Source organism: Galeopterus variegatus, unplaced genomic scaffold (assembly GCF_000696425.1).
Source record: "Galeopterus variegatus unplaced genomic scaffold, G_variegatus-3.0.2 Scaffold1855, whole genome shotgun sequence".
NCBI lineage: Eukaryota > Metazoa > Chordata > Mammalia > Dermoptera > Cynocephalidae > Galeopterus > Galeopterus variegatus.
In genome coordinates this window covers 231,805-259,482 of record NW_007727966.1, presented here as the reverse complement: position 1 = coordinate 259,482, position 27,678 = coordinate 231,805, and the positions used below count along the sequence as shown (strand labels likewise).

Sequence of the window (27,678 nt, the reverse complement as noted above, 5' to 3'; positions counted from 1 at the left end):
GCTGCTAATGGCTGGTAGTGCAGACTTCCAGGGACCCATTGGAGGAGCCCAGCCCCACATGTGTGACCCTCAGTCCTTGGGCAAGGCAGAGGAGTAGGAAGAAGCCTTCCCATAAACAGCTAGACTGTTTTGCTCTGGGGTCGAGAATTGAGGGGCCAGGGAAGCAGCCAGGCCCAGCCTAGACCCCGTGAAGCGATCTGCACTGCCCAGGGTCGGGGGGTTGGAGGGGCGGGCCTCACCTCGGCTAACCTCCCAGCAGAACAAAGGGGCCTTTCTCCATGCCTGCCAGGGAGGGTGTGCCTGCCCGGCTGCTGCCGCCACTGCAGAGAACGCTGTTTTTTTTTTTTCCCTGACTTTTTTTCCCTCCCTGTCTCTGGTTCTTGATCTCTGACTTTTAGTCTCCATTTTTTAACTTTCTTTTTGTGAGATGGGATGGGGTGGGGTGGAGTAGGGTGGAGATCTTCCTTTTCAGGTGTTTATCAAGTGCAGAAGCAAGCCTGCACTGCCAAAAAGGTGAGGGCATCCTGGGCATTTTAGGAACACTCCTGGGTCACATGGCCACAGACTCCCCCAAATCGAGGGCAGCCCCGCTCCAGCAGAGGCAGGCAAGATCAGAGGCGCGGGCGCGCAGGGTGGGACCGGGTTCGCTGGATTACCACCCCCCTGCCCTCAGCTGTGCACCTGGCAGGTCCCCTACCTCCTGCTTCTCCTCTCCCGCCCATTCCGCGGCCCCCTTCCATCCGGCCCCCGCACTGCAAGCTGTTCCTAATCAATGCGAACGGGAAGCTCGGCCCTCACTTCGCATCACGGGATGTGCTTGGCAGCAGCAGCAGCAGCGGGAGCCGCTGCCTCGGGCAGCTCCTTCTCTGGTGTACAACCCGCGGTCCAAGTGGCCTGGGCCTGGCCGGTTCCTGCTCTTTCCTACTCAGACCTCGTGGGTGTGCAAAGGGAACCCGGTCCCCCGGAGTTCTGGGCCGCCGCCCACAGGTTCACTGCACGTGCCTCGCCGCAGCCCGCGGAGGTCAACCAGTGTTAACTCGCTGCGCCACCTAGCTACGGCATCCGGGAGTGCAGCACGCCGCTCCCTGAGTCCCGCCGCCGGCGAAGCCCCTTTTAGTCCTTCAGGGCATTACGAATGGGGATTTTGGCACCTGCCAGCCTGGAGGATCGATATTATTTTGTGCTTCCAGTAGCTTGGGCTGCCCTTATGTGTGCCTGGCACTTTACAGAGTATAAAACCACCCTGTCTCATTCTCCGTGAAAATCTGAAAATTCTGGCTCAGTCTCGTGCTGTTTCAGCAGGTTGTGTTGCACCAGGAGGTCAGAGGCGCATTGGGGGTCTAATAGTAGCAAGTCTAGGATTTGGAACCAGACTTATGATTTCAGGCCCAGGGCTTCGTCTAGCACCAAGAGCTGGCTCAGCCCCTCAGGAGGCCATCCGTTTGGCCCAGCCCTGCCCAGGCTCGCAGAGCTCGGAGTGGGAAATTTGGAATCAAAGTCCTAAATTCCTCATGCCTCCTCTGGACAGCTCTGGACTGGCTGCCTTAGGGCAGGGAGAGCAGCAGGACTACAAGAGAATGCTCCTCTGCCCTGCCCTTCAAGAGGAGGCTTGGGTTCTTTCCTTTGGTCAGTCCAGATCTTGGATATGAGGCCAGTGTGTCCAGTCCTGTGCCCAGGCCTAGTTGGGCTTTGCAGAAGGATTAACAGTACCGGGGCTTCCACAACAGTTCACTGGGTATGTGGGTTGAGGGTTGAGCCCTTCAGGGAAAATGTTCTCTTTTCAGGAGGGGGAAGGTGCCGGCTGTCTGGTGTTTCTGTTCCCTGGGTGGTCAATGTAGCAGTGGTTGGAAGAACGATCTAGAAGGGTCTTATCTATTGCTGCTGTGCTTTAAGGTGTGATGGATACAGCAGTGAACAAAACCAACAGAGGCCTTTCCTCAAGGTGCTGATGTTCTAGTGGGGCACTTTTGGCCAGGACCCCCTGGCCTGGGTGGCCTAGTGGCCAAGTCCCTGGGGTTCTTGTGCTATCCAGAGCCAGGTCTCCCACTCCCCCAGCCCTGGCCCAGCTAGAGGCTCCTTTTGTGGGCAGGATTTGAAGGAAGGGCCACTCAGCTTCCAGCCTCCGGGCAGGAGAAGGGCCCCACTTAAACATCTGATTATGCCATACATTTGTGTTTGTTGCTCTTCCATGAGCCACAGTCTGTCTTCCCACTACCAAGGCAAGTCCTCAGGTGGAAGAGTTTTCTTTGGGGTCACCACTGGGTGCTATCCTATAGAGGCTGAGGAATTTGGAGTACCCAAGGACAGGAGGGAGGTGGCTTCAGCCTGATTCCTGCTTCCCTGCAGGGCTAGTTTAAGGTAGGTGGGTTCTACTGGGTTCTTCTTCCCCAGGCCCCCAGGTTTCCTGGATGGATTCTTCCAAACAAAGGGGGCAGCGGAAGGCAAGACTCTGCCCAAGGCCAGAAAGAGAGAGGGGGTGGGGGGACTGAGGTTCCCCCATCCTTGTGGTCCTCTGTCCATTCTGGCTCCATTTCCTTAAGTGAACAGGCACAGAACTTAGGGACCTTCCCCTGCCCTAAGTAAGTTTCACTCACTTATTCCACCACCCTTTCCTTGGTCAGTTGTTTCTTCTCTGAGCCTCCTCCTCTTCCTCTCTCTCCCCCCTCTCCTCCCTTCCCCAGAAGCATTGGGAGTGTGTGCGTAGGGGCTCCTTGTCCTGGGGTCTCCCCAGCTTCTCACCCTGCTGAGCGCCTGCCAGACAGGTGCAGCCCAGCAGTTGTGCACACCAAACCATTCCACCGGAGTATTTTTAGGAAACTTTTTCCCCTTCTTCTGTCCACCACCCCTGCCCCCCACAGGAGTCATTTCCTCCTCTGCTTTCTCTTTCTGACTTTGCTTTCTCCCCCTTTCCCTGCCTCTCAGAACCTTGTATCTCTCTGATTCTTTTTGTCGCAGTCTTCTTTTTTTGAACTGCTTTGCTTTGGCCCTGATTCTCTACCTTGGCTCCTCCCTCTCTCTCTGCCTTTTAGTGTTAGTTTTGTGATTTTTTCACTTTCTTGCTCTGGGTTTGCTGCCTCCTCCCCTCTTTTCCCCAAACTGCTGCTTGTCACAGGCATGTCCCTTGAGTGGCCTCCAAAGCTTCTGCTCCCCTTTCTTATCCCAGGTTGACATTAGGGCCTGAAGGACTCTATCCCTTAACAAACAATTAGACCAAGGGCAAGTATATTTGGGGGGTGAGGGGTAGGGGTAGGGTGATGCCCAGTGCTGGGAGGTAGGGACACTATTAATAGTCCCAAGAGCAGCTGGGGGTGGGGGCAGTTGTCTGGCTGGCCTGGGCAGCTCAAAGGGCCAGAAAGGGCAGTGCTGGAAATAGAGGGCGTGGGTGGAGGTGGGGGAGCAGATCTGTAGGCCCCTTGCTGGGATGGGGGCACCCCTGCCTGAGGGCCCCTGTTTTATCTTGGTTGCAGGATGTGGAGGGCATTCTCCACCATTGGTTTCTATCAGATTGAGGAGGGGTCAGAAGCTGCAGAGACTAGGGGTCACTTGCCTGGACCCTATGATCACATGATTCCTGGCCCCAGGCCTTCTCGGAAATGCTGGCTCCAACTGCTGGCTGAGTCGTGGCACCAGCCTCACTGCCAGGAGAGGTGCCCAGCTGCCCATGGACCAGTGCCTGTGCTCGTGGTGTCCTCAGCTCTCTGTATCCCTAGGGTGAGGCTGGGCTGGGCTGGACAGAACAGGGCCTTGGACCCAGCATCCTTAAAATGGGAGGGGGGTTGGGGGACAAGTGTTGTCTTCCCCCTCTCTGTTAGCCTTCCCTTTGCTGCCTCTCCCCCACTCTGTTTACAATGTGGTGACCATCCTGAGACCGTTTACTGATGGCGCTGCACACCAAAGAGGGGAACGACATGCCTGTACAGGTGTCCATCATAGCTCTGCTTTTTATTTGCAGAGAAACATCTTCACCACTCTTTGCAGATGGTGGTGGGCCAGGTACCAAGGGAGCCCCCTCTGTTCACTGGCTGTGGTCTTGGGTGAGACACCAAAACCTGCAATCTAGGACATATTCACTGTGTCATAAAGGGCATGAGCTCCTATGTGAGGGGAGCCAAGATTTAGCCACAGCTTACCCACCCAGGTGGCATCCGGGTGGAGCCTGGAATGAGGAATAGGGTCTCAGTAAGTGGAGATAGAGAGAAATAGTAATCCAGGTAGAAGGATACGTGACATTTATTGAGCCCTGAGCTGAGCACCTTATTGGACATATTTTCTAATTTAATCCTCACCCGAGATCCCTAATAAACAGGTATTATCTCCATTTTCCAGATGAGGAAACAGTTCATAACTCAGCCAACGTCACCGGACTGATAGTTTCTGAACCTGGATGTGAATGCAGGGGGTGCTCCAAAATGCCACTGCCAGCATCCTACCTCCTCCTTCCACCTCCCCTCCACCTCGATGTGCCCCCTTCACTCCCCTTGTGCTGGGGTGAGGCGAGCCCAGCCAGTGTAGAGCACTGCATTGTACCCCCTTCAGTAAACACAGGGTCCAGACCAAGGGCACCTCCCTGCGGAGGCAAATGGCAGGCTCAGGGAGAGGTGGAGGCAGGCCTGGGTGGCAGCTCCTCCCTCTCTTCATCTCTCTGATGTTCTTTTCTTTGCCTCCTTTGGTAGTGTCTGTGTCATCTTCGGTCCCTCTCTGATGGGAATTCTGCTCTGATGGGAATTCCTAGCTCCCAGGCACCCCTAAAACAACCAGAACAGTGTTGCCACCAGGCTCTGGGTCTGCTCGTTCATTCCACAGGCAGTTGTGGAGCCCTGCTGTCTGAGGCGCTGGGTTACCTGCCAAGGACAGACCCAGAAGGAGCCTGCAGGCCCACCCACACCTCCCAGTGCTGCTGTGGCTGGGGGTCTCATTTATTAACTGCTGGACTGGGCTTGGAAAAGCAGCTAACAGGCTGACAGGCCTGGGCTCTCCCTCTGTCCACCCACCCGCCTTCTCTTTCCTTTGCTGGCCACTGCCTGTCATCCCTTGGGGAAGAGCAACAGAGCACCCAGTTCCACACTGCCTCCTGGCTTCTCCAGCCGCTCAGTGCCTATGCCCCACCTCAGGAGTCCTCCTTGGGCTGGGGAAAGCTATGAGCAAAGGTTCTCCTGGAAGTTGCCGGGGATAGAACACTGAGCAGCTCACACTGGAGAGCTCCCTGGAGGGTTCCGGGGCTGCATGCTGGGGATGGAGGGCAGGTGGGAGTTCTGACTCTGGCTGTCTGAGGCCTCAGGCTTTTAGATGAAGCCCAAGCCCGCTCTGCTGGTCTAGGTACCAAATGAGCTGACAGGACAGTGCTTTCTCCTTCCTGCAGCCTCACTGCCTGGCTGCGAGCCCTGCAGTAGCCAGATATGGCCCTTGCTACAGGATCACTCCAGACTGTATCCATGGTGGTGGGGGTGGGTCAGGGATGGAAAGTAAAATGTCCCATGGTGGCCCTGTGGCCTAAATTGTGGCACAACCCTCCCCCACCCAACCCCCCCTGCCTGCATGGCTTTCCTTAAGCCTGGGTCCCAGGGGCAGCCAGAAGGAACTAGACCACATGTGTGCCTATGAATTAGTATCTCTCTCTTCTCTGCCACTTGTCCCCTCTGCTACATCCCCCCCCAGCAGGTGACTCAATTCAAAGGGGCTTGAGCCCCTTTCAACCCATGAGTGAAGAGGGAATAAGGAAAGGAGAGAAGAGGTGGTGGAGGAGTGGCAAGTCCTCTATCCCTGTCCCCGTCCCCACCCACAGCTTCAGGACTGGGCTTCCTGGTCAGGCTCTTGCTTCCAAACCATGTGAGAGTCTAGGAATGAGAGGAGGGAAAAACCCACTGCCTCAGAATGGCTTCAGGATGGGCATGTGTGCACATGGGTGTGTGTACACACATACACACAGACTGGTAGGGGTTGGGTGGGGAATGGAGGGAAGGACAGGAAGATCCTAGAAGCCCCCTGGGCCTGGGCCCAAGCTGAGCCCTGCCCTCGTCTGCCCTCTGGGTGCCCTGTTTTCTCAAGGACTTCCTCAGTCCTGAGTCTCCTGTTTGCTGAGACAGGGAGAACCCCTCTCTGACCCATTCCCATAGCCCCCATCCATCCGCCGTTCCCCTCCTCAGGGTGTCTCAGGTTCTTGGACTTGGGTTTCAGGAGGCACAATAGTTACATTTTCCAGCTCTGATTGCTACAGGCCAGGCCTCTGGCTCCCCTTGAGATTGGGTTTCCCGTGCCCTGGACACTCCAGAATAGCAGAGGAGGAGGGAGAGAAGTGGGAGGAGGGGCACAGTGCTGAGGGGGGCTGGGGATTGGTTCCTGAACCACATAAGCCCTTCAGAGGACAGGGTGTGTGGCTGCCTGGAGCCAGAACAGAGTGTAACCCCACTTGTTTCTAGAACCTCAGGCCTGGGGAGGGCCAGGCAAAAGCAGGCACACCCCCAAGGGCTTTTCTCCCCAGTCCCCAAAGACCAGTGGTCCCCTGCAGAGGAGAATAGGACTCCTCTCTGGCAGTTCTGGGCGTACCATCTTAGTCCACTCTGCTTGACAATGACAAGTGGCTGGTGGCATTTCCAAGTGTGTGTGTGTCTGAGTGTATGACGAGTGTGCTCACCCAGTGTACCCACATGCCTGGGTATGCACATGTAGGTGCAGCTGAGGCCGGATCTGTGTGCCCCTCTTGGACCCCAAAGAATTTGTTTGGTGAAGTCCATGGGGGCATCTGGCCAGCAAGTTACACGTGGCCCCTTTCACAGAGCGAGTTTGTTTCGAGTGGGAGCTGAGGCAGAGTGTTGGCTGCAGTGAGCAGGAATTCCTCCCTCACCTAGCAGGAGCCATAAATATCTCCCCGTCTGTGGCTGGAAAAAATATATATATTAAAAACACGCTGTCAATTGGGGTTTATATGCAATGCTGGGCTCCTCCTGGCTGCTGGAGCTTCCCCTCCAGAGCTCTGATGAAGAGGCAGAGTCCTCTCGGGAACATGCACATGCACACACACGTGGAAACAGGCAGCATGTGCAAGAAAGGCAGGGTTGCGGGGGAGCTTTGTGGCTATTCCAGGGGATCCGGAGGGGCTCAGGGAAGGGAGGGAAGGGACACTGGCCACCGTAGCCCTAGCCTGGCCTAGGTCTGGGCACTGCTTGAAGCCTCCAGTCCACAAGCCATTGATGTGAGGGAGTGTCCCATGGTGTGTGGATGAATGGGGAGCGGCCCGGAATCTGGAGCCAAGTCCCATTTCAGAGACTTGTTCTGCAGAGCCCACTCGGGTCCAGGCTGAGTCAGAGTCCAGATTTATCACCTGTTCCCTCATAGCCCTCCCTTCCGGAAGCCTGCAAAGTGGCCAGAACCACAGGCAGGGGAGGTCTGCCTTGGATGTGTGGATTGTACAAGTGGCCCAGGACCCTGGAGCAGGGCGGTCACAGAGCTGCATGAGCTGACCCGACACCCCCAAAAGCACTGAGAATGAACTGTGGGCTCTGAGGTTCCCTCCCTCCCCAAACCTGGCCCAGGGGCAGGGACCCAAATACCTGCCTGTCCAGGGCATCCATCAGACACAGAGGCTGGACTCACTTTTTAGGTGGCTGCATTTGATGGGCTGAATAGGAGGCAGCCGAGAGCACCAAAGGAGCTCTCTGGTCCTCAGCACCAGGATGGAGGGAAACATGGAGTTGTCTTGGGGCTAAAGGGAGGCAGCTGTGCCCTCTGTCCCATCTCCAAATCTCTCCAGGAAATGACAGGAGTGTAGTCTCTGAAGAGAGGTGCAGGGAGGGGGGTCAGGGTTTTATTTCCTGCCTTCATCAGGGTGGCCCTGAATTAGGGGGTGTACTAGGTGCCCACTGCTCTGGCAACCAAGCTGGAAAGAAGTCCGGAAAGGCTGCCAGGGGATGTGACCCCAAAAGACTGGGGAGTGAGAGAGACAGCCTTGGGGGTGTGAGCCCGGTGGGAGAGGATAAAAGATGGAGGCCAGCACCTGCCCACATTCTGCCAGCCAACACCATCCCTGCCCCTCCACTGGCCCGCAGGCCACCAGCTGGCCCATTGTGCCCGGTGAGAAAGCAGACAGTGGAGGGGGGCTCCCATGTGGGCAAGGGCTCACTCATGCCTGCCCGCCCAGCAGGGCCTGCCAGGGCAGAGCCACCCTGAGCTGGGGATGAAGAGGGAGGAGGGGAGTGGCCGAGAGATGGAGCGTGGAGACTGAGCCGGATGCATGGCCGGCCAGCGCCCCTCTGGGAGGCCACCCTCCACCTTCCAAGTGGAGAACGGAGGCCCCGCTGTGCTGCAGTCAGGTCCCCTCCTGTGCTGTTGGCAGTGGGCAGTGTGCAGGGCCTGCGAACAGGAGATAAAGAGTTCAGGCAGAGTGTTTTTTCTCACTAACTGTGGATTTGTGTGTTTGTTCAGCTGGTGGCTCTGATAAGCCCCATTCTGCCAAATAAAAGCCAAGCAGCCTCTAGGAGGGGCCTGGAAAAGGGTGTCAGAAAGGGACCTTCCTCCTCTCTGTCCCAAATCCCCGGGTTATCACCTTCCCCAAAGCGCCCAGACAGGGAAGGGAGTCAAGGTGCAGGGATACTCTGTAGTGTGGCAGCTGGGGGCACAGCCCCTGATACCCAGGGACTGTCTCGGCCCAGCTGTCTCCCACCTCTGGGCCAGCAGGACATCTCCTCATGCTCCATGGGAGCCTGTACACCACGGACCCAGCACCTTTTCTGAGCCCTGCAGCCGCTGGCTGGATTCCTGCCAGCCCCCTTCCCCTGTCTAAGATGTGCCCTCAAACATGGTTTTCGGGGACCTGTCCCCTTATATCCCTTACTGTCCCAAGGTACCTGTCGCCCTGTTGGGGCAGGAATCCACTCTTACTGAACTAGTTGCGGCCCTGGGCCTGGAGATGGCCTATGAGGGCTTCTGCCACCTTTGAGAAGAGCCATGGTGCCTCCAGGCCCCTGCCTCAACCCTCCTGGCCCTTGCACTGTGCTGGCCAGGAGGATGAGGGGGGATGCCACCAGAGTGGATCGGGATGGGGAGGCCCTGGCTGCAGCTGCCCCCGCTGCAGGGCTGGCTCCTCCGCCTCTGAGCCTGGGTCCAGATTTTCAGTGTCTCTGCCTTTTGTCTGGGAGCCGAGCTGAGCCGGCCGGGCCGGCGGCGGCGCATTGTGGGGCCGCCAGCGTAAGATGGCTGCCAAGGCCTAAGATGGCTGCCAGCAGCGCCTGAGCCGCGCCGGGAGGCACGTGGCGGCGGCGGGCCGCGCCGAGCCTGCGTGCTCCTCACATCCAGCTAAAAGTGATAGCAGCAGCGTGTCGAGCAGTGTCCTGGTGGAGAAGGATTTCCTGTCTGTCGCGCTCTCCTGAAGCCCATTTGTCTCTGCCTCCGTGGCTGGCCCACCTCCATTTCTTTGTTGGTTCTCCCGTCTTTCTGTCCCTGGGCCGGGTGTGCGCGTGCACACTCACACACTCACACACTCACGCAGATGGCCGTCTCCACTTGGCCTTTCACGGTAGGCCCGGACCTCTGACTCCATGGACCCAGGCCAGGAGGGCTTGGTGGGGACTGAGTTGGTCTTAGGATGGGTGGGGTTTGTAGCAGAGACCCCTGGGCAGCAGAGCCTAGACCATGTACCCCTCACTGGACTCTGCACGCCAGTCCTGAGGCTGTGCCTCTCTGGAGCTGTGAATTGGAGCAGCTTCAGAGCCATTCTCAGGAGGCCCTAGGGTGGGCTACCTGCCACCTAGGCCCCCTGGCTGCTCCCTCCTGGACTGGCTGGGACTCCAGTCTGACCCAGAGAGCCAGGAATGGGAAGAGGTGAGAGAGTGACAAGAAACTTCATGCCCACATGATGCCAGGGCAGAGAGGCCGCTTTCCCAGGGAGTGTGGGATGAGGTCCCATGGGCTCCCTCCAGAGCATAGAGTGCTGCTAGAAGAGACAGCCGGGTGGGATCCTCTTTTCTGATCCCCAAACACACCACCCGGGTGAGTGAAAAGGGAGGGTGCACCCTAAACCCTAGGTTGAGGGGCCTGGCAAACATTTTCCTTGTAGACCTATTTTCTTGATTCGCTACAAAATGTATTACAATTTTTTAGATTTAAAAAAATCTGACAAGGTAAAGGATGGGGGGTGGGCCTGAAATTGTCACCCTTTTCCACTGGGGTAGGTGGCCAGGAACTTGGCCAGTGTTCCCAGCCTCGGATACAGCGGGGTCCTTGCTCTGAGAGTAGGGGGGCCCCTCAGGTGGATTGCTGTTCTGCCCACCAGCCCCAGCCCCCAGCTATCTCTCTTCTCTTCTGAGTGTCTGAAGGGTCCCCAGCCCAACTCTCAGCAGATATAGCCCTTTGGGAACCTCCTCATAGTGGGAGGCCAGCAGGCTGAATGCAGGTGGTGGGCAAGACCCAGGAGGCAGGGTTGCTCCAAAGAGTCAGGGAAAGTCCTGGCTAACACAAGGCCCACTTTTCAGATGCTACCCCCCATGTTATACCCCTGCGAGCAGCTGATTCTTTACCAAACGCCTGCCTTTGCCCCACAACTTGCCCCAGTCCCTCTCTACTCCCCTCTCCAGCTGCCATGCCCGGACAGGCATTCTGGAGGTCCCTGTTGTGCCCCTGGCACACAAAGCTTTGAGGACCTGGGGGGGGGGGGGCTTTCCCAAGCTCAGCAAAATATTCACACACACACTCCACCCTGCCCCCAGCCCTCTGTGAGCTCTCACTGCACAATGGGCCCTTGTCTTGGGGCTCCCTCTGAGCAGCTGTGGCACTAGGGCATGAGACAGCCCAGAAAAGCTGGCACAGAGCGGGCGGTGGCGGCAGGGCAAATCTCCCCCCTCTGGGTTGCCAGGCACTGCCTGTGAGCATAAAGGTGAGGTGGGGGAGGCGCAGGCAGACAGGAATGGCTTTAATTAACCAAGTGAGGGAAGAGGATGCTCCTCTAGAAGCTTGGGCCGGGTGGGGTATGGGGGACCTTTGGGTCCCTCCCAGCTTCAGCCATGGTCCTTTCTTCTCTCCTGGGTACCCTCCTTTTCCTGACTCTTGGCCAGTGCTGCTCACCCATCGGTGACTTTGTCCCTCCGGGCACACTGGGCAGTGTCTGGAGGCAGTTTGGGTTGTCACAACTGGGGTGCTACTGTCATCTAGTGGGTGGAGGCCAGCAATGCTGCCAAACCTCTACAGTGCACAGAACTCACCCACCCCCCTGCTACCACAGAGAACAACCAAGCCCAAGTGTCAGTAGTGTCAAGGCTGAGAAACCTGTGCTAGGCATAAGCCTGTTTCTCCTTCCCCATCTTCTGGTCTCCTGAGACTCCCTGAACTGGCATGGGGTAAAGGTAGGGTGCAGGTGTTTGCTGGCCAGGGCAGCCCCACTCCTGCACAGGGCTCAAGGGTCAGCTTCTTGTTGGTGTTTGTGGGAAACTTTATTCCTGATCCATCCTCCCCTTTGTGTCTCTTGCAGAATCCGGACAATCAGATAGTTCAAACCAGCAAGGAGATGCGGACATCAAACCACTGCCCAACGGTCAGTGCCTTGCCTGCCTGCCTGTGCCCACCACAACCCTCCTTTTTCCACCCCTCCATGCCAACCTGGCCCTCCTCACTTCTTCCCCTTCACTCAGCTGTCCCCTGACTGAACCTGGGCTGCCATCCAGAGGGAAGGGGGCTCCTCTGCAGCCTACAGCATGCCCCTCTTCAGTGTAGACCTGAGAGCCAAGCCAGGACTGGACAAGGAGCTTGGGAGGGGAGAGGCAAAGGTGGGCAGAGCTCTGCAGAGACAGGCATGTGGCCCTTCCCAGCCTAGCCTACACTTACTTGCCCTTTTCTCTTTTCAGGGCACTTAAGTTTCCAGGACTGTTTTGTGACTTCCGGGGTCTGGAATGTGACGGAGCTGGTGAGAGTATCACAGAGTGAGTCCTTCCCTCAGAGCCAGGGATGGGGATTGGGGGTGAGGAGGTGGGACCTCACGGGGCCTCCCCACTGATGGGGTCTTGGGGCAGGGGAACAGGGCAGACAGGATTTCCTGGGACATACTCCACCCCATTGGCACAGGCTGGGTGGAGCAAAGTCATCCAGAGAGCCGCGTCTCCAGTCTCCACTGCTCTGGAGGGAAAAAAAAGTCACAACCAAAGGCGGCTCTTTCCCAAAGATCCCCAGCCAGGAGGAGGTCTCCTCAGTAGCCCAGACAGCCCACCTTCCCTCATCCCATGGCCCCACAGTGAACTTGCCCTGGGCTTCTGGAGGGCTGCTCAGGGCAACAAAACAGGCCCTATTGGGCCTCCCATGCCTTCCAAATCTCATGACTCTCTCATTTTTCCCAGCTCCTGTTGCGACAGCATCAGGGCCCAACTTCTCGCTGGCGGACCTGGAGAGTCCCAGCTACTACAACATAAACCAGGTGACCCTGGGGCGGCGGTCCATCACCTCCCCTCCTTCCACCAGGTGAGCCCAGTAGGCAGACTTCCTGTCATCCCCGCCCCAGGCCACCTGAGTGCTTTAGGACGTCACCTCTCATTGAGGGTGTGGCTCCAAAGTGGCCTGAGCCCACCATGCTCAACTACCCACTGAGCTTCCTGCTTCATGCTGTCACACAGCACTTGGCTTTAGGGAAACAAACTTAGACAAGGCACGGCTCTGCTTGGGGATTTGAGAAGGCCTCTCTCTTTGGGAGGGGACATTTGTGCACAGACACACATGAAATTGATATGAGCATGGGATGGACACTCCAGGTGAAGAGGGCAGCCTTTGTTCCAGCTGAGACTGGACAGGCTGGTGGGACCATGTCGTGGAGGGCTTCAGAGGCCAGAAGAAATTATTTAGACTTAATCCTCGGGCAGTGGGGACCAATGAAGGGTTTTAAGCAGGGGATGATAGGGATGTGTGTTCCAGAAAGCTCCCTCCAGTAGCAGCATGTGTGGGCAGGACTGGCAGCCAGTTAGGAGGCCATTCCTACAGGCTGGGGGGTGGTGTGGAGAGGGAGGGATGGAGTTGAGAGGTGCTTTGGGAGGTGGAGACCATGAGCCCTGATCAGGGCTTGCCAGGCACTGCAGGGTCAGATCCTATCCTTTTTTAAAATGTGGACATTTTATTCATTATGAGGTTTTTGGCATTCATTTTAATTTTTTAAAATATTGCGGTGGCTGGTTGGTTAGCTCAGTGGGTTAGAGCACCATGCTGATAACACCAATGTCAAGAGTTTGGATCCCTGTACTGCCAGCTGCCAAAAATAAAAATAAAATGATTGCATTAAAATACACTTTATATTGATGCCTGAATTTTGTGACGCCCCTGACATTTTTGTCTTTGTGAGTACCTCACTTGCTTCACCCTGACCCTGGGGGCTGATGGGAAATACTAGGCAGCAAAAGAGGCAGTTGAGGGTTTTACCCGCTCCTTTGACAGGGGCAGCTTGGTGGATGATGGTATCACAGACGGGGAAAGGGGCTCAAGGAGGAGGAGGATCAGGCTTAGAGCTGCCTCGCTCTAGGGGTCAGGTTGGCTGGGCCAAGGGGCCCTAGGGGTGGTCTGAGGTTGGGCATGCAGGGAATGCACAGAAGTGCTGCTGTTGGCTGGCAACTGCACAGTTTGTCAGCCAGAGCACCTAGTGACTCCCTGAGGCCTCAGCCCACCATCGGTCCACCCTCAGCCCATCTGACTCTCTCCTCCTTCCCCAGCACCACCAAGCGCCCCAAGTCCATCGATGACAGTGAGATGGAGAGCCCTGTTGATGACGTGTTTTATCCTGGGACAGGCCGCTCCCCAGCAGCTGGCAGTAGCCAGTCTAGCGGGTGGCCCAACGATGTGGATGCAGGTATGGATATGGTAAATCCCAACCAAGAGCAAGGACAGCCTGAAGCCTCTTCCCCCAACTCAGTTTACCTGGCATGCTGCCAACCAGTTCCCCCATTGTCAGCACTACCCATCTCATGTCTCTTGATCTTCCAGAGAAGGGCAGACCAGGCTGGAGGAGAGGAGTTGGGCTGGCACTGAGTTGGCAGCAGAGCCCACAAGAGCCCACAGGCATGGCAGGCAGGAAGCAGAGGGTCCTCCAAGCCTCTGGTGTCCTGCAGAAGGGGCCACAGCCTCCTCTTCACAGCCCCTTCAGCCTCCTTTTCTTGGTATTTCTGTAGCTGTGTGTTCCTCATGGTTTAAAGTAGTCTTTCTACCTGGGCACTGGAGACATTTGGGGCTTTGTTATTCTCCACGGTGGGGCATCCTGTGCTCTGTAGGGTGTTGACCAGGATCCCTGGCCTCTACCCACCAGATTCCAGGAGCAAACTCCCCACCCCCAGTTTTGACAACCAAATATGTCTTTAGATATTGCTGAATGTTCCCCTGGGGGGCAGAATCGTCCCTGGCTGAGATGCTGGTCTTAAGGGCTCAACTTTACAGAGAGGTGTAAAGTCTAGTGAAGAATGAGCAGAGTAGTATTCAGACCAGGAGGGAAACTAGCAAGGGGCAAAGGTTCTGAAGAGCCCTGGGAAATCAGCTCAGTCTTTCCCAGTCTCCTCTAAGCACTTCTTTTCTATTGAACCCACCCACCTTCACCTCAAATCTTGACCGAGAGTGTGGACAGCCCTGGAGAACCCAGGTGGAGAGCGTGTGTATGCACACTTGTGTGTACATGTGTGTGTGTGTGTGCACGTGCACACATGTGAGGAAACTGGCTACAGAAGCCCTTGCCCACAGTGTCCTTGTGGTGTGGGTGTCTTGGGGCCGAGGGTGCAGACCCGCTTGTGTAAGGGATGCACAGGGCATGTCTACTGTGGACATGTTCTCGGACTCAGGAAGACATGGGTCTGACCCAGTGGCCCTTTGTCTGGTGTTTTCCAGATGGGCCCCTACTGGGAAGAGCCAAGTGGACAGGCTGGGCCAGGGCTTGGGAAGCCAGGCTGCTGGGCTGGGAAGTGCTCCTGCTTTTCTGCTGCCCAGAACAAATGCAGGCTGCAGCTTCTGCTCTCGGCCTCTGGGAAGAGGAGAGGAGGGCTCACCTCCAGGCCCTCAGGCTGAGGGAGTGGGTTTGAGACCCTCTAAACTGCCAGCAGAGGCTGGCCTCTGTGGGACAGTGCCCTGGTGTGACTCTGGCGGCTCCTCCCAGGGTCTCTGCCTGGCAGGCTGGGGCCTGGGCCAGCATGGCCCACATGCTTCCCTACTGGAGTTTCAGGAGCAGAAAGGTGTTGAGAAGGCTGGGAAAACTCTTGGGCTGCTTCCCAGTCCCCAGCCAGGGCCTCAGTCAGGTGACCCCTTCTACAAGGACTGCCACTGGGGTGCCTCCAGGGCTGCATCCACTGCTGGCTCCTTGGGCAAGGGCTCTCAACCCCTCTGCCCAGACCTAGTTCCTGAGGAGTCCCCCTCTCCCTGGCTCCTGCTCTCCTTTCTTGGCTTTCTGCTCTTGCGCCTGCCGTTTTGGCTCCTTCCAGCAGTCCTGCCATGCACAACACCCCCCAACATCCTCCTGCAGCCCCCCTCCACTCCGGCTTTCTCATTCCCCCCACCCAACCCCCTTCCTCTGTGTCTGTCGTTTCTCTGTGCTGCGACAAATCGCCAATTAAGCAGCCCAGCTGCGGGACAGGGAACAGCTGGGGAGGCACTGTGCGGCCGCAGGGACAGCTGTGCACAGCTGGTGGGGTGCTCCCCCTCTCCGCACCGTGCCAGCTATCAGGTGGCACACAGCTGCTGCCAGATAACACCTCTGTTGGCAGCTGGGAGATCGCCCTTCCCCCACCTCTTTTCTCTGCTAAGATGGCTCTTATTTTTCTGTTCTGTAGTTCCCCTACTCCCACCCAAACTGACTCAATTTGTCCCTCAAAGCTCTAAGGATCTGTCTTGACACCACCTTACCCCTCCCAGCTTGGGAACAGCCTTGAAGCTCAGCCCAGGACAGGAGCTCCCCAAGAGAATCTGGCCCACCAGGAGCCCTGCTTTTTCTTGACATCGTTTGGATGCCATGTAAACTGGGCAGAGATGACCTTGGTTGGCAACGCCAGGCTCCTAGAGTCTCCTGCTGAATGCCACCTCCACCTCTGGCACCAGGAGCAGAGCAAAGCCCTGAAACGACCCATCCTATGGCAGCCCATCCCAAGCACTCTCCAAGCCTGCCGGCCCCTGTTCCTGCTCTCTTGTTGGGCATCGTGTTCCTCCTGAGGGCTTGTGGCTGTGTTTCCCCTTCCTGAAAGGGAGCCCTGGCTTCTTCCCGCCAGGGACTTGCACGTCCCAGGGCACCGCGGCACAGACCCAGCCTGTCCCAGGCCCAACCCTCCCTGGCTCTAAGTCTGGCTCCCCAGGGCTCCTCCTGCAACCCTTCCCCAAGATGCTGGCCCTGCATCCCACCCTTTCATTCTGTTACTGCTTGTCAGGGCACAGGACGGGTCCCTCCTTGCTCACCCCTTGCACAGCGCATGCCGTGCCATATGATCTAGGGACCTCAATTTCTTCTTCCATCAGAAGCACCCATGACCTACATGTTTGGCCGCAGACCGTGTTGGGCAAAGGAGACAGGAGGGAGCATGGTGGGGGAGGGGCCAGGAGAAAAGGAGTTGAGCTGCTGGCTTCCCGCCCTCCCTGCTCCCACCCCAGCCCGCTAAACCTGCCCTGTGTTGCTGCTTCCTCCCCCCAGGCCCGGCTTCTCTAAAGAAGTCAGGAAAGCTGGACTTCTGCAGTGCCCTCTCCTCTCAGGGCAGCTCCCCGCGCATGGCTTTCACCCACCACCCGCTGCCTGTGCTTGCTGGAGTCAGACCAGGTGAGAAATGGGGGACCTGGAGGGGGGCAGTCGGGGAGGCGGTTGAGCACCGAGGGGCAGCTGGGCAGGTGAGGGGGCCTGGGCTGCTGAATGACAGCCCCAGGTTCTCTGAGTGGGCCATGGTGAAGCAGTGGGTGGGCATGGGACTAGCTCCCCCTCTGTGGCAGCTCCTCCTCGAGAACCAGGCCCAGCCCCTCAGCCTGCTGTCCTGGTTCCTGAGCACCCTTCCACTTACTTCTTTCTCCCCATGTGTATGCATGGGTGCTGTGTGTGGCACAGGCCTGTCCTGAGGCCTCCCTGGCTTGGGCCCAGTTCTCCTTTGGTCCCGCCGGCTGTGGTGGGAAGGCACAGACTTCTTCCCTATGCCTTGCTTTCTGCTCTTCTCTCTCAGCTCCTGGCTGAGCCTGGATCTGTTTTCCCAGCATGAATCCAGGCTGGTATGGGCTGTAGATGGGAAAGAGCATTCCTAAGGGACCAGGCTCCTGCTGAGTGTCCCGGGACAAGTGGATCCCTTCACTGGGCTTCCCTGCCCTTTTCTGGTAGGGAAAGGCTGGGCCTAGGGGACATGTGGCACCTGGGCTCCCCTCCAGGGAAAGGAGCTGCTCTGCTGCCTAGGGGGCTGCTCTCTCGCTTCAGTGTCTCAGGGTGAGAACACCTAGGTGTTCCTGAGGGGATGGCATCAGGCAGAAGGTTGTGAGAGCCGAGTCCTCAGCCCCACCACTCCCTCACTGCTCTTCTCCCTGGGCACCCATCTGTCAGCAAGAGGCCTGGACTTTTTCTGGACAAGGCCCTGTGTCTGCCCGCTGTCTCCTGGGCCCTTCTGTAGGACACAGAGAACAGGGACGTTTACCTCCCAGCTTCCTCCTTCCTCCTCCTTGGGCCTCCTGGCTGGGAGCCCAGAGGCAGTCGGAGCTGGGGCAGGGCGTGGCAGCTGCAAGGTGGGGGCGGGGAGCCTAGGCCCTGAGCGCAGGCAACAGGAGGGCAGCAGGCCCAGCTCCCACTCAGCTTTTATGAACTCCAGAGAGAAGCCAAGTTTCCTCAGCCCCCTAATGAAACTGAGAGCAAGAGCGAGCTGATTGGAAACAGACGGGAGGGAGAGGACTGGGCCTCAGGGAAGAGCTGGGGCCTGCGCGGGGTGGGAATTGCGTGTGTGAGGACACGTGTGTGAGGGCGATGGGTCTGTGTGGTGGTGGCCGGGAGCACACCGGCTTGCACTTGGGAGATGCATGTGCGTGTGTCGGGAGCCCGTCCTGCACAGGCGCTGGGCCGTGTCTTTATCTAGAGCCCCACAGAGCCATTTGCCCCCTCTCGTCCCTCACCAGGCTCCCACCCTGGGCCAGGGCAGGGCGAGCGCAACACTCATCTTGGGCACAGAACATAAGGGGGTGCCCAAAACTCAGTCATCAGGACAAATAATATTTTAATGCAATATATTAAAAAGTTAAAACTATTGCAGAAAATATCTGGTGAGCAAATATCAACATTTTGGATAATTTTAAACAAAAATGGAATCCAACCCTGCACTTGCATGACCCTGCCTCGCCTGCCTCACCATAATCCCAGTCCTGGTTCCAATCATGCTTTATTTATAGAGATAAGCAGCTGGCCGGCAGGCCTAGTTTATCAACTTGATTATTATTACTTTTTATACATTGCATTAAACATTAAACCCTTATTGATCTAGATGACTGTGGGTTTTTTGTGCTGCCTTAACTTTTGCGCCTGAAACCAAAGCCTCACCTACCTTACCTGCTCCTGCCCCATTCTCTCTCTTCCTCGGGATCCTCATCCCGAAAGGGAGCCCTGGCTTCTTCCCGCCAGGGACTTGCACGTCCCAGGGCACCGCGGCACAGACCAGCTCCCATCCTCTTAAGCCCCCTCCCCCCCACTGACTGTCTCCTGGCCTGATGCCCTTTTCTCCCTGCCCACATGCATGCAGGGAGCCCCCGGGCCACAGCATCAGCTCTGCACTTCCCCTCCACATCCATCATCCAGCAATCGAGCCCGTACTTCACGCATCCAACCATCCGCTACCACCACCACCATGGGCAGGACTCACTGAAGGAGTTTGTGCAGTTCGTGTGCTCGGATGGCTCGGGCCAGGCCACCGGACAGGTGAGTCCAGAGGGCCCGAGGAGCCCCACTGCAGCCTCATCTCTGTGTCTGTCTGTCTGTCTCAGGGATCACAGGGAGAGGGCCCGAAAGCAAGCAGCACGCCCAGGGCTGGAGCAGCAGGGAGCTGGTAGTACAGAACGCCTCGATTTCTGTGGGTCTGGGGGTGGGGTCCGTGTATTACTATCGTGCCTGTTCCTATGGTCCAGAGAGGTGGGGGCAGCGGCTGGGCCCACCTTGCTTGGGCTCCTTGTCCTCCCCATGGTCCTTGTTCCCCCAGCAGTATGACCTGTCCAACCCGGACCTGGGCCCCTACCTCCCAACATCTCTCTTAAAGCTCAGGACTGCAAAGATTTGGCAGATTCCAGCTCAGCATTTTCAGTCTCAGCACTATTGACATTTGGGGCTGTTTATTCACCATTGTGGGAATGGTGTGTGCATTATAGGGTGTTGAGCAGCATCCCTGGCCTCCACCGGCTACATGCCAGGAGCACCTCTGCTCTTGCCACTTGTGATAATCGAAAATGTCTCTAGATTTCATTGTGCCCTGAGGGTAAGACCATGCCAGGTAAGAAGCACCATATACAAGCAAATCCCTAGCCCACAGAGCTCTCATGGAGATGCCTGTTGGCAGGACTCTTAAGGAAGGACCCCCAGGACAGTTCTGGTTCTTGAGCAAAGTTATCCTGCTCCTCAGCCCTGGGAGCCCTAGGGCCCAGTCACTGATGAGGAGACAAAGGAATTATCCCCAAGGATAGTGGGCCAGAGGCGACACTTCAGTGGGACAGTGGTCCTTGCTCAGTACCTGGATGACCTCTCTGAGTCAGGATGCAGTGGTCTCTTGACCTATGGGAAGGTTGCGGAGCTGGAGCAGCATACTACACCATAAGACCCAGCTCCTCTGCAGCCAACCATTCCAGCCCAGAAGCTGCTGTGAGAGGTCCGGTGGGGAGGATGCTTGAAGGGCTGTAGTCAGGGAAAGTGTTCCAAAGCCCATGGCAGAGGCAGTCCAGGGCTCAGCCTTGGGCAGCCTGTGCACAGAGCGGGCATTTGCTCAGTGCTGGTGTATTAATGTGGGGCAGGTCCATGGGTCGGCCGCCTCACTCTGTCCATGACACAAGCCAGTCTTTTCCCCTCCCTCCTGAACTCCCTTCTTCTGCTGTCCTCCTCATCTTCTTTACCCCTTTGCCCTTTGAGAATCCATCTTGCTGACTGAAGCTTCTCAGCGTGCTCGTAGCTTTCCCCACCTCTCTGGACGAGCTCTGTCCGCTTTTGGGTGCATGGAGGGAAGAGTGGACCTGATCCCTGACCACCACTGCGCTTCCTTCAGAGATGCTAGCAAAGTCTACAGGGAGCCACCAGCCTACACCCCAGTCCCCAATGGGCCTGGGGTCTGGAGTATGGAGCAGAGGCCAGGAAGGCTGACTTGCTGGCCTTCTCAACTACAGAGGCAGCCAGGGTTTGGAGTCAAAATGAGACCGGCAAAGGGACCAGGTTAGCCCAAGGTGCCAAACTGAACCACAGAACCCTTGAGACAGTGGGTCAGTCAGTCCCCCAGCCATCCTCAGAGCTGGGTCCTGAGCCTCTCCTTTGACTTGACTTTTCAAGATGGAGTACTCACCTTGCCTAGAAGGTTCTCTTCTTGAGGCAGTCACTTGCTCCAAGTAGACCATGGACAAAACACTGCAGGCAGGGATGCAAACAAGCACCCTGATTAAGCAGAAAGCCTGGCCCAGCTGGGAGCAGCCTGTCTGGGTTTCCTCTTGTGGCCTGTCCTGCTGAAGAGAGGAGGAGGGGTCTCAGCCGGGAGCCTGCTCGATGGAGCCCGTACCTAGCTTCTGAGAGGAGGCTAGAGACAGCACCATGCTGTGCCATGGAAGAGGCCAATGATGCATAGCTCAGAGAGAGCCAGAGGCCCCCGGGCTCTGCAACTCCCTGGTGACAGGGAGCAGTAGTGCCAGGCCATGCTTGTACCACAGCCACCATTAGAGCAGAAGTCCTCAGACCTAGCATACGTGAGAGTCACCTGAAGGCCTTGCTGGTGGCTGAGCCTCACCCACAGCGCTTCTGATTCAGCAGGGCCGGGGTGAGGCCTGACAATCTGCATTTCTCCCAAGTTCCCAGGGAATGCTGATGCTGCTGGTCAGGAGACCCACTTTGAGAACCACTGCTCTAGAACCTAGAGGAGCAAATTCCTAATCTCCTTAAGAATCTGAAGTTACAGATCTGCTTTGCAGGAAAATATCTACCTAGAAAAATTTTACAGACAATTGCAGCAGGATTCCCAGGCACCCCTATAGCTCGACCTTGCACCTGAGGGTAAGGCACTGATTTAGAAGAACCCAATCAGTAACGGCCAAGGCCAAGTGGAGACACCTGAGAGGAGATGCAAAGAGCAGAAAGAGGAGGCCTTGTTAGCTGTGTTTCAGGGAAAGAGAAGAGACCGCCAAGTGAATGTGATGGAGAAGTTGCAGGGTCTGGTGGCAGAGCTGACTCTGGCAGGCAGGAAGCCTGGCTCTGGCTTAACCTTGACCAGCAATGCTGGAACGTCCAGGCCCGTGTCTTCATCTGTGAGATGAACGTGAAGAGCTATACCAGCTTCTGGATTCTTTCTAGCTCCTAATTCATGAAGTTTTAGGGCACCACAAAGTTATAAGACAAGATTTTTGAAACTTTGACTTGTACTCCAATCAAAGCTAAGACATCCCAGCCTGGCTGGAAGTTTCTTCTAGAAACTGAATGTTGTAAATCAGCAGGTTTCAGTGTCCAGCCATATTGGGCTGGGATTAGCCTTATCAGGTGGGATTAGTGGTTTAGATGTTCCTGGGGGAGACTGGCAGGAGGCAGACACTGCCCTGTGGTAGCAAGGGCTGCACAGAAGGCCTTCGTGTCCCAGCCCCCAGGAGCCTGAGTGCAGTACGCTCTAAAGAGTGAGGCTATGATTTGTTGCAACTGTTCCATTTCCTGCCCTGGTGGAAGAATGAGATAGGAACAAGATAGGCCATGGAAATGAGAGGGGGTGGTTGCTGCTTGGATTTGGTGTCACCCCTGCAGAGTTGGAAACCCTCGCTCTCTGGCCCATGCTGCTGCCTGGAACCAAAGGGTCCCTTTCCAAAACAACACCAAGCACAAGGGAACCCGAGCGCAGGACAGATGGGGGCCAGCAGCCACTGCTTGCTTTTGCCTGGGGCCTCCAAGAGTTGTCTCCCTTGGAGTGGGCAGGAATGGTCGAGTCGAGGGAACCATTTAGAGGGACGATGTGTCAGACCTAGGTACTGGTTATTAGGTGTAAAGGACAGTGGGCGGAAGAGTCAGAGTTCAGAAGGGTGTGGCCTGCACAGGTCAGCCATGGGGTCCTATGATTTTAAAGTGCAGCAGGAGGGACGAGTTGGTTCTACTCAGTGAGGGGGACTTGAGTGCTTCGTGCTTCTGCCTGCTCATTGGGGAACCAGGGCAGGGGTGGTGGGGCAGCCTGCTTCGAAGGCTCCAGTGGACAAGAGTGTCCTGGAAGAACAGGGCACAGAAATGGACTGTGATTCAGGTTATCTGGTTGCTCCCCATAGAGGGGACAGTATTTTTTGAGCAGGCCTTGAAGGGTGTGGGAAAGGGTCTCTCAGACAGACGGCTCTGCAGTGAGCAAGCGTGCATCCCCAGCTGTTCTGGAAACTCCAGTCGGTTTGGAATGGGAAGTGCCTGGGGGGTGGGGGTGTAGGGGCATGGGTGGTGGGAGACTCCATCCAGGCTCCATTGTGAGGGCCTCGAATGCCCCACTGGGAAGATTGTGTTTTAGGTCAGATGCAGTCAGAGCGGTGAGAGGTTTGGGAAGATAGGAGACACCCAAGCAAATTGGATTTGGGGAAGAGGTTGATGAGCCTGCTGGAAAGAATCATAGGATCCCTGGAGGCAGGCGTGGCTGTGAATTTCTGGCCTTACCAGTTGTAGCCAGGTGACTGGATAAACCACTTCACTGCACAGAGCCTCAGTTTCCTCAGTTGTGAAATGGGGAGAATAAAACTCCTTTCCCAGTAGTTTCCCAATGGCCACACTGTTAATGTTTGGACCAACGATCCTTTGTCCTGGGGGCTGTCCTATGCATTGTGGGGTGTTGAGCAGCATCCCTGGCCTCTACCCACTTAGTGCCACTGGCATCCCCCAGACCTTACACTGTGATGACCACAGATGTCTCCAGACATTGCCAGTGTTTCCTGGGGGAGGTGCAGAATTGCCTCTGGGTGAGAACTGCAGCCTCCTCATGAGGTGGTTGGAGGGTTAGACACAAGCACCTGGTCCAGGGCCGGGCACTGAGGGCGCTGAGCTGATGAACACACTGTCAGCATGGGGGAAACCCCCTGGAATCACATTGTCATTGTCGTCCAGGTGGAATCAATGAGGGTAGAACGATGGCTAGCTGGAGACATCAAGGGGTGGGCTCCACCAGGTTTGCCCACCTGTAGAAGGAGCACAGGAACCTCCCTAGGTCTTGCACCCCATGGGAGAGGAGCCAGTTTAGGCCAAAGATCTCAGGCCAGGCTTTCGTGAGTCAGGGCTGCAGGTGGTCACCTAGGGCACTGTCCAAGGCAGCAGGAGGTACATGCCCAGAACTCCAGGGAAACTGTGCCTCCAAGAGGCAGAGGAGTCTCTGCCTTTCCCTTTGGCACCTGCATTCGCTGAAGCCAGAATGCTGACCCATGCGAGGCCATGCATGGGACCTGGAGGAAGAAACTCAAGTTTGAGGCAAAAGAGGGCCTGAAGGACAAGTCGTTGATCCTGGTTGCTGAGCGTCTTCAGCTTCTGAGGGCGTCGTACAGGGAAGTTCTCTTGAAGAGCCTCATAGGAGCTGGAGCTGGCAGCGATGGATATGCTTCCCTGGCTTCTTGTTTAGAGAATAGGCCAGTACCCCACTGTCCACAGGCAACAAGGACATGGGCCATGGGAGCTGAGCACGAGCTCCCTACCTTCTGGCGTCCTCTGTAGGCCGTGCCATGGGTAGAGGCTGGCAGGCCTGTCCCGGCCCACAGGCCCACGGAGGGAGGCACGCAGGTGACGGCGGAGGACGACGGAGGTGGTTGGGGGGGGGGCTAGGGGGCGATCTGGCTCATCTTTCCTGCCATAAGAGAAGGTCTTCAGGAGCATGAGAGCTCTAGATGCAGCTGCATGTATTGCTAGGTGACACATTTTTGTACTTAAAACATTTTCCCTAAGAAATAACAAACCACCCGTCGGACACCCCTCCCTCCCTCCCACATCTTCAAAAGAGGACCAAAAAAAGAAAAAAAAGAGAAACACCTGAGAGACCAAATAGAGGCCTTCCACCCTCACCCATCCTGTGTCTTGGATGAGAGGACCCAATTCTGCATCTTCCACCGGGAGCGCCCGCTCTCAGGAGCGAGCTGGCGCGGCCGCGCAGGGGAGCGTCTGTCTGTGTGTGATGTGCCTTCATGCGTCACTCTATTTATGTTGTTCGCAGCCCAACGGTAGCGGCCAGGGCAAAGTCCCGGGGTCATTTTTGCTACCGCCGCCGCCTCCAGTGGCCAGACCTGTGCCCCTTCCTATGCCTGATTCCAAATCCACCAGCACTGCCCCAGACGGCGCCGCCTTGACTCCTCCATCACCTTGTAAGTGGACGATGAAACCAAAACCACAACGCCCAGCATCCCCGGCCCATCCAAACAGTCTCCACTACAAAAAGAAAAGCCCTCCCCTTCCCCACCACCAAATGCCCCAACCCAGAGCGCCATGGAGCCTCCCGCCCAGACGAGAGCAGAGCCAAGTCCCCCAACCACAGCCTCCCGGGCCTCAGTGGCACCAGCCAGCACCCTAGAGCCCCCCTGCCTGCTGCTGCCCCCAGCCGGGGCCCCTGGCCCCGGCCCCTCTGGGGGGCGGGAGGGAGAGCACAGTGGGGAGCACAGGCCAGGGGTGCTGGCGGGGAGGGGCGGGAGGCACAGCCATGCCATCTTCATGCCTGATTGCTGTGTTTTTGTTTTTTGTTTTTGTTTTTCAATTTTTTGTTGTTTTGTTGTTTCCCCCCACACACCAAGAAAATTAAATGTGACCACAAGGTGACGCCACCACCATCCCCTTTTTACCTTGCCCCCCTCACCTCCATCCGGGCCCTTGGGCCTCTAAAGGTATAGCAGGCGGCCCCTGACCCTTCCCCCTCAGTCTCCTCAGTCTCACATTTGGTTTCTCGTTGTTCCTCTTTTTTTTTTTTTTTTTTTTAACCCCTCCCATTCCTCTCCCCTCCCTTTCCCTCACTTCCTTTCCCAGGTCGGACGTTCCAAGGACAAGGGGGGGGCTCTAGGCCTCAGCTTAATTCATCTCTCTCTCTCTATTTTTCCCCCCCTTTTTCCTTTTAAACCAATGACAAATTTTGTCAAAGGGAAGAGAAGAAAATTCTAAGGCGACAGACCCCAGATAGACCCGACGTGAAGGACAGGAGAGGTGGAGGATAGAGGGGTGCACTGTCTGTGGGCAGGGGCGGGCAGCGCTGGGGGCTCGCAGGCCACAGGCCAGGACGGGGCAATGGGAGGGCAGGCCCATCTCACCGATGCTCTCTGTGCTCTCTGTCTCTCCTTCTTTCTCATGGTTTCAGTTCTTTTCCCTTCTCCATCCTCTTCATGCCATCTTCCCATCTGCATCTGCCATAAGACACAAAGTCATGGTCATGGTCATTGGAGGTGGGCAGGGTGGGGGAGGGAAGCCAGGCTATGGGGTGGGGGGGCCTCTGGAGAGAGATGCATGGAATCTGGTGAGCACGGGGTTCCCGGGTGTGTCTGGTATAGGGCAGGGGTGGGCCTTCCGGGCAACCTGTGACACTCCTTCCCCTCTGGGGGCATCTTCCCTCCTGGGGGTGTAGGACCTGTTCCTTCCTGTGAGGCTTCAGCTGGACAACTTGAGAAGAGCTCAGGGGTGTTTGGTTCATTTGTACCCTTGGGTCCCAGGACAGCTGCCCCGGCACCCAGGCCCTGGGGCTCTGCCAGGTCCTCGGCCTCCTCCTTCCCTGGTATCTTGGCCCATCTCAGACCCTGGGACCACAGTCCCATTGGACCTGGGGCATCAATCAAAGGAGGAGAATGCCATGGGCCTGAGCCAGGCAACCAGCTGCTAGCCCCTCTCTGACCCTGCCCTACCTGGCACAGCCCTTGGTTGGGCCCTGTTAGAACTCTCCAAGCTGCCTGCTCAGTCCTTGGGACTGCCCAGGGTAGTAAGTGGTGCAGCACCCAGCTAGGCTGCCTGGGTTGCAGAGGTGGCCTGGCTGAGGAAGGCTTCCAGCAGTGTGAGGCCAGGCCACCAAATCTCCCACCCTCCCCCAGCCACCTCTCTTCAGGAGGTACCAGTGGGAAAGCAAGGGTACCCACTGAGGGTGCTTGGGGACCAAGGCTATCCCCAACCCTGCCCAGTGCCTCATTAGGGGACAGAGCTGGGTCTGCGTGACCTCAGCCATAGCCTCCAGGGTACCCCTCTCCTTCTGGGCCATGAAAGAGGAAGCCTGCCTGAGTCTGTGGCTGCTGGGGGATGCAGTGTGTGCTTCTGGTCAGTGAGGATGAAAGGCCCCTGTGTGTGTGGGTGGGGGGGAGGGAAGCGATGGTGGCAGGCTTGGAGCCTGGCCTCCAGCCTCCAGCACAACCGCCCCTCTGGCCCACCCTTCCCACTGTAAGCCTAAACCCGGCAGCACTGTCTAACCCAGTCTCTCCCTTTCTCAGCAGCCCCGAAGGGCAGTGCCCAGGCGGGCCCCCAGGCCTGACGGGGTCTCTCCCTCTCTCCCCTGCTTCCCACAGCATTCGCAACGACAGGCGCCTCCTCTGCCAACCGGTTTGTCAGCATCGGACCCCGGGACGGCAACTTTTTGAACATCCCACAGCAGTCTCAGGTAGGAGAGCCAGCCTGACTGCCTGGACACAGTGACAGGGGAGTAGGCAGGGTTGGAGCATCTTGGTGTTAGGGAAGAGGCTGGGATCCTTGGGGCTGATCAGGGAGAGGGCTGGGGCAGGGCTGGAGGGCCCAGGCTTTTGAACGCCCAGCTGAGCCTGCCTCCCCGGGCAGCCCCCAGGCTCCCTGGTTAATCAGCTAATTGGATAATTAGCTCTGACAGCCCCGGCCCTAGGGAAGGCGGCCAAGGACCCAAGGCTAGCAGTGCTCTGGGCCAGGCCTGGTGGAAGCAAAGATGGAAGCCTGAGGCCCCATCAGGAGGACAGTGACTGTCTCGTTCCTCTCCTGCTGCAGCTGGGAGCCCTGGCCCCTAGCCCTCCCCTCTTCCCTGGCTTTGAGTGGGCTGGACGAGTGGTGGAGGAGGGACAGAGTGGGCCTGGCAGGCTGTGTGCCTAGATACTGGCACTGAGGGCAGGGCAGAGCCGGCTGCCTCCCTGGAGGCCCCTCCCCCAAGTTCCAGTGAGTCCTGTTAGTGGGAAGGCCAGGCTGCTGGAACTCGCCAGTGCCCGCTCCCACCTCGTGATACCACTCCCTATTCTCACAAAGAGACAGACCCCTGTCACTAACAGGAGACAAGCCCACCCTCAGCCCTCCAGCTGGAGGCTCTGGACCGGGCCTCATGTATGCATGTGTGCATATGTGGCTTTGCCCCACATGCCTGTCCCCATGAGGCTGGGAATAGCCCGCAGAACCCAGGAACCTCAGGGGTACGGGGAGGACCCACCTCAGGAACAGGGCAGAGGCAGCCTTAGAGGGCCTAAGGCTTTTACAATGCAAGGCTTTGGAAAAGAACATGCAAATATCTTTTTTTTTTTTTTTGTCTTTTTGTTCCGTGTCCGGCAACGGATCGCAACCCTCAGTGTTGCCCCCGTACCGGACCAGGGACCGGCAACGGGATTGCAAAC

At 57.1% G+C, this 27,678-nt stretch overlaps 1 protein-coding gene across 7 annotated transcripts in view; it reads left to right on the top strand.

Moving 5' to 3' along the window:
- NFIX (nuclear factor I/X (CCAAT-binding transcription factor)) overlaps nt 1-27,678 on the top strand; it is a 94,934-nt gene that overhangs the window by 59,203 nt on the left and 8,053 nt on the right. For 3 of the 7 annotated variants that reach the window (XM_008579310.1, XM_008579318.1, XM_008579311.1), the window contains exons 3-10: nt 11,456-11,518; nt 11,829-11,903; nt 12,315-12,435; nt 13,668-13,804; nt 16,610-16,732; nt 18,672-18,847; nt 24,312-24,459; nt 26,623-26,714. In XM_008579310.1, coding sequence (XP_008577532.1) covers nt 11,456-11,518; nt 11,829-11,903; nt 12,315-12,435; nt 13,668-13,804; nt 16,610-16,732; nt 18,672-18,847; nt 24,312-24,459; nt 26,623-26,714 — 935 coding nt within the window. The remainder of the gene's footprint in view (nt 1-11,455; nt 11,519-11,828; nt 11,904-12,314; nt 12,436-13,667; nt 13,805-16,609; nt 16,733-18,671; nt 18,848-24,311; nt 24,460-26,622; nt 26,715-27,678) is intronic. The other 4 variants (XM_008579313.1, XM_008579314.1, XM_008579312.1 and 1 more) reach the window with 3 other exon arrangements.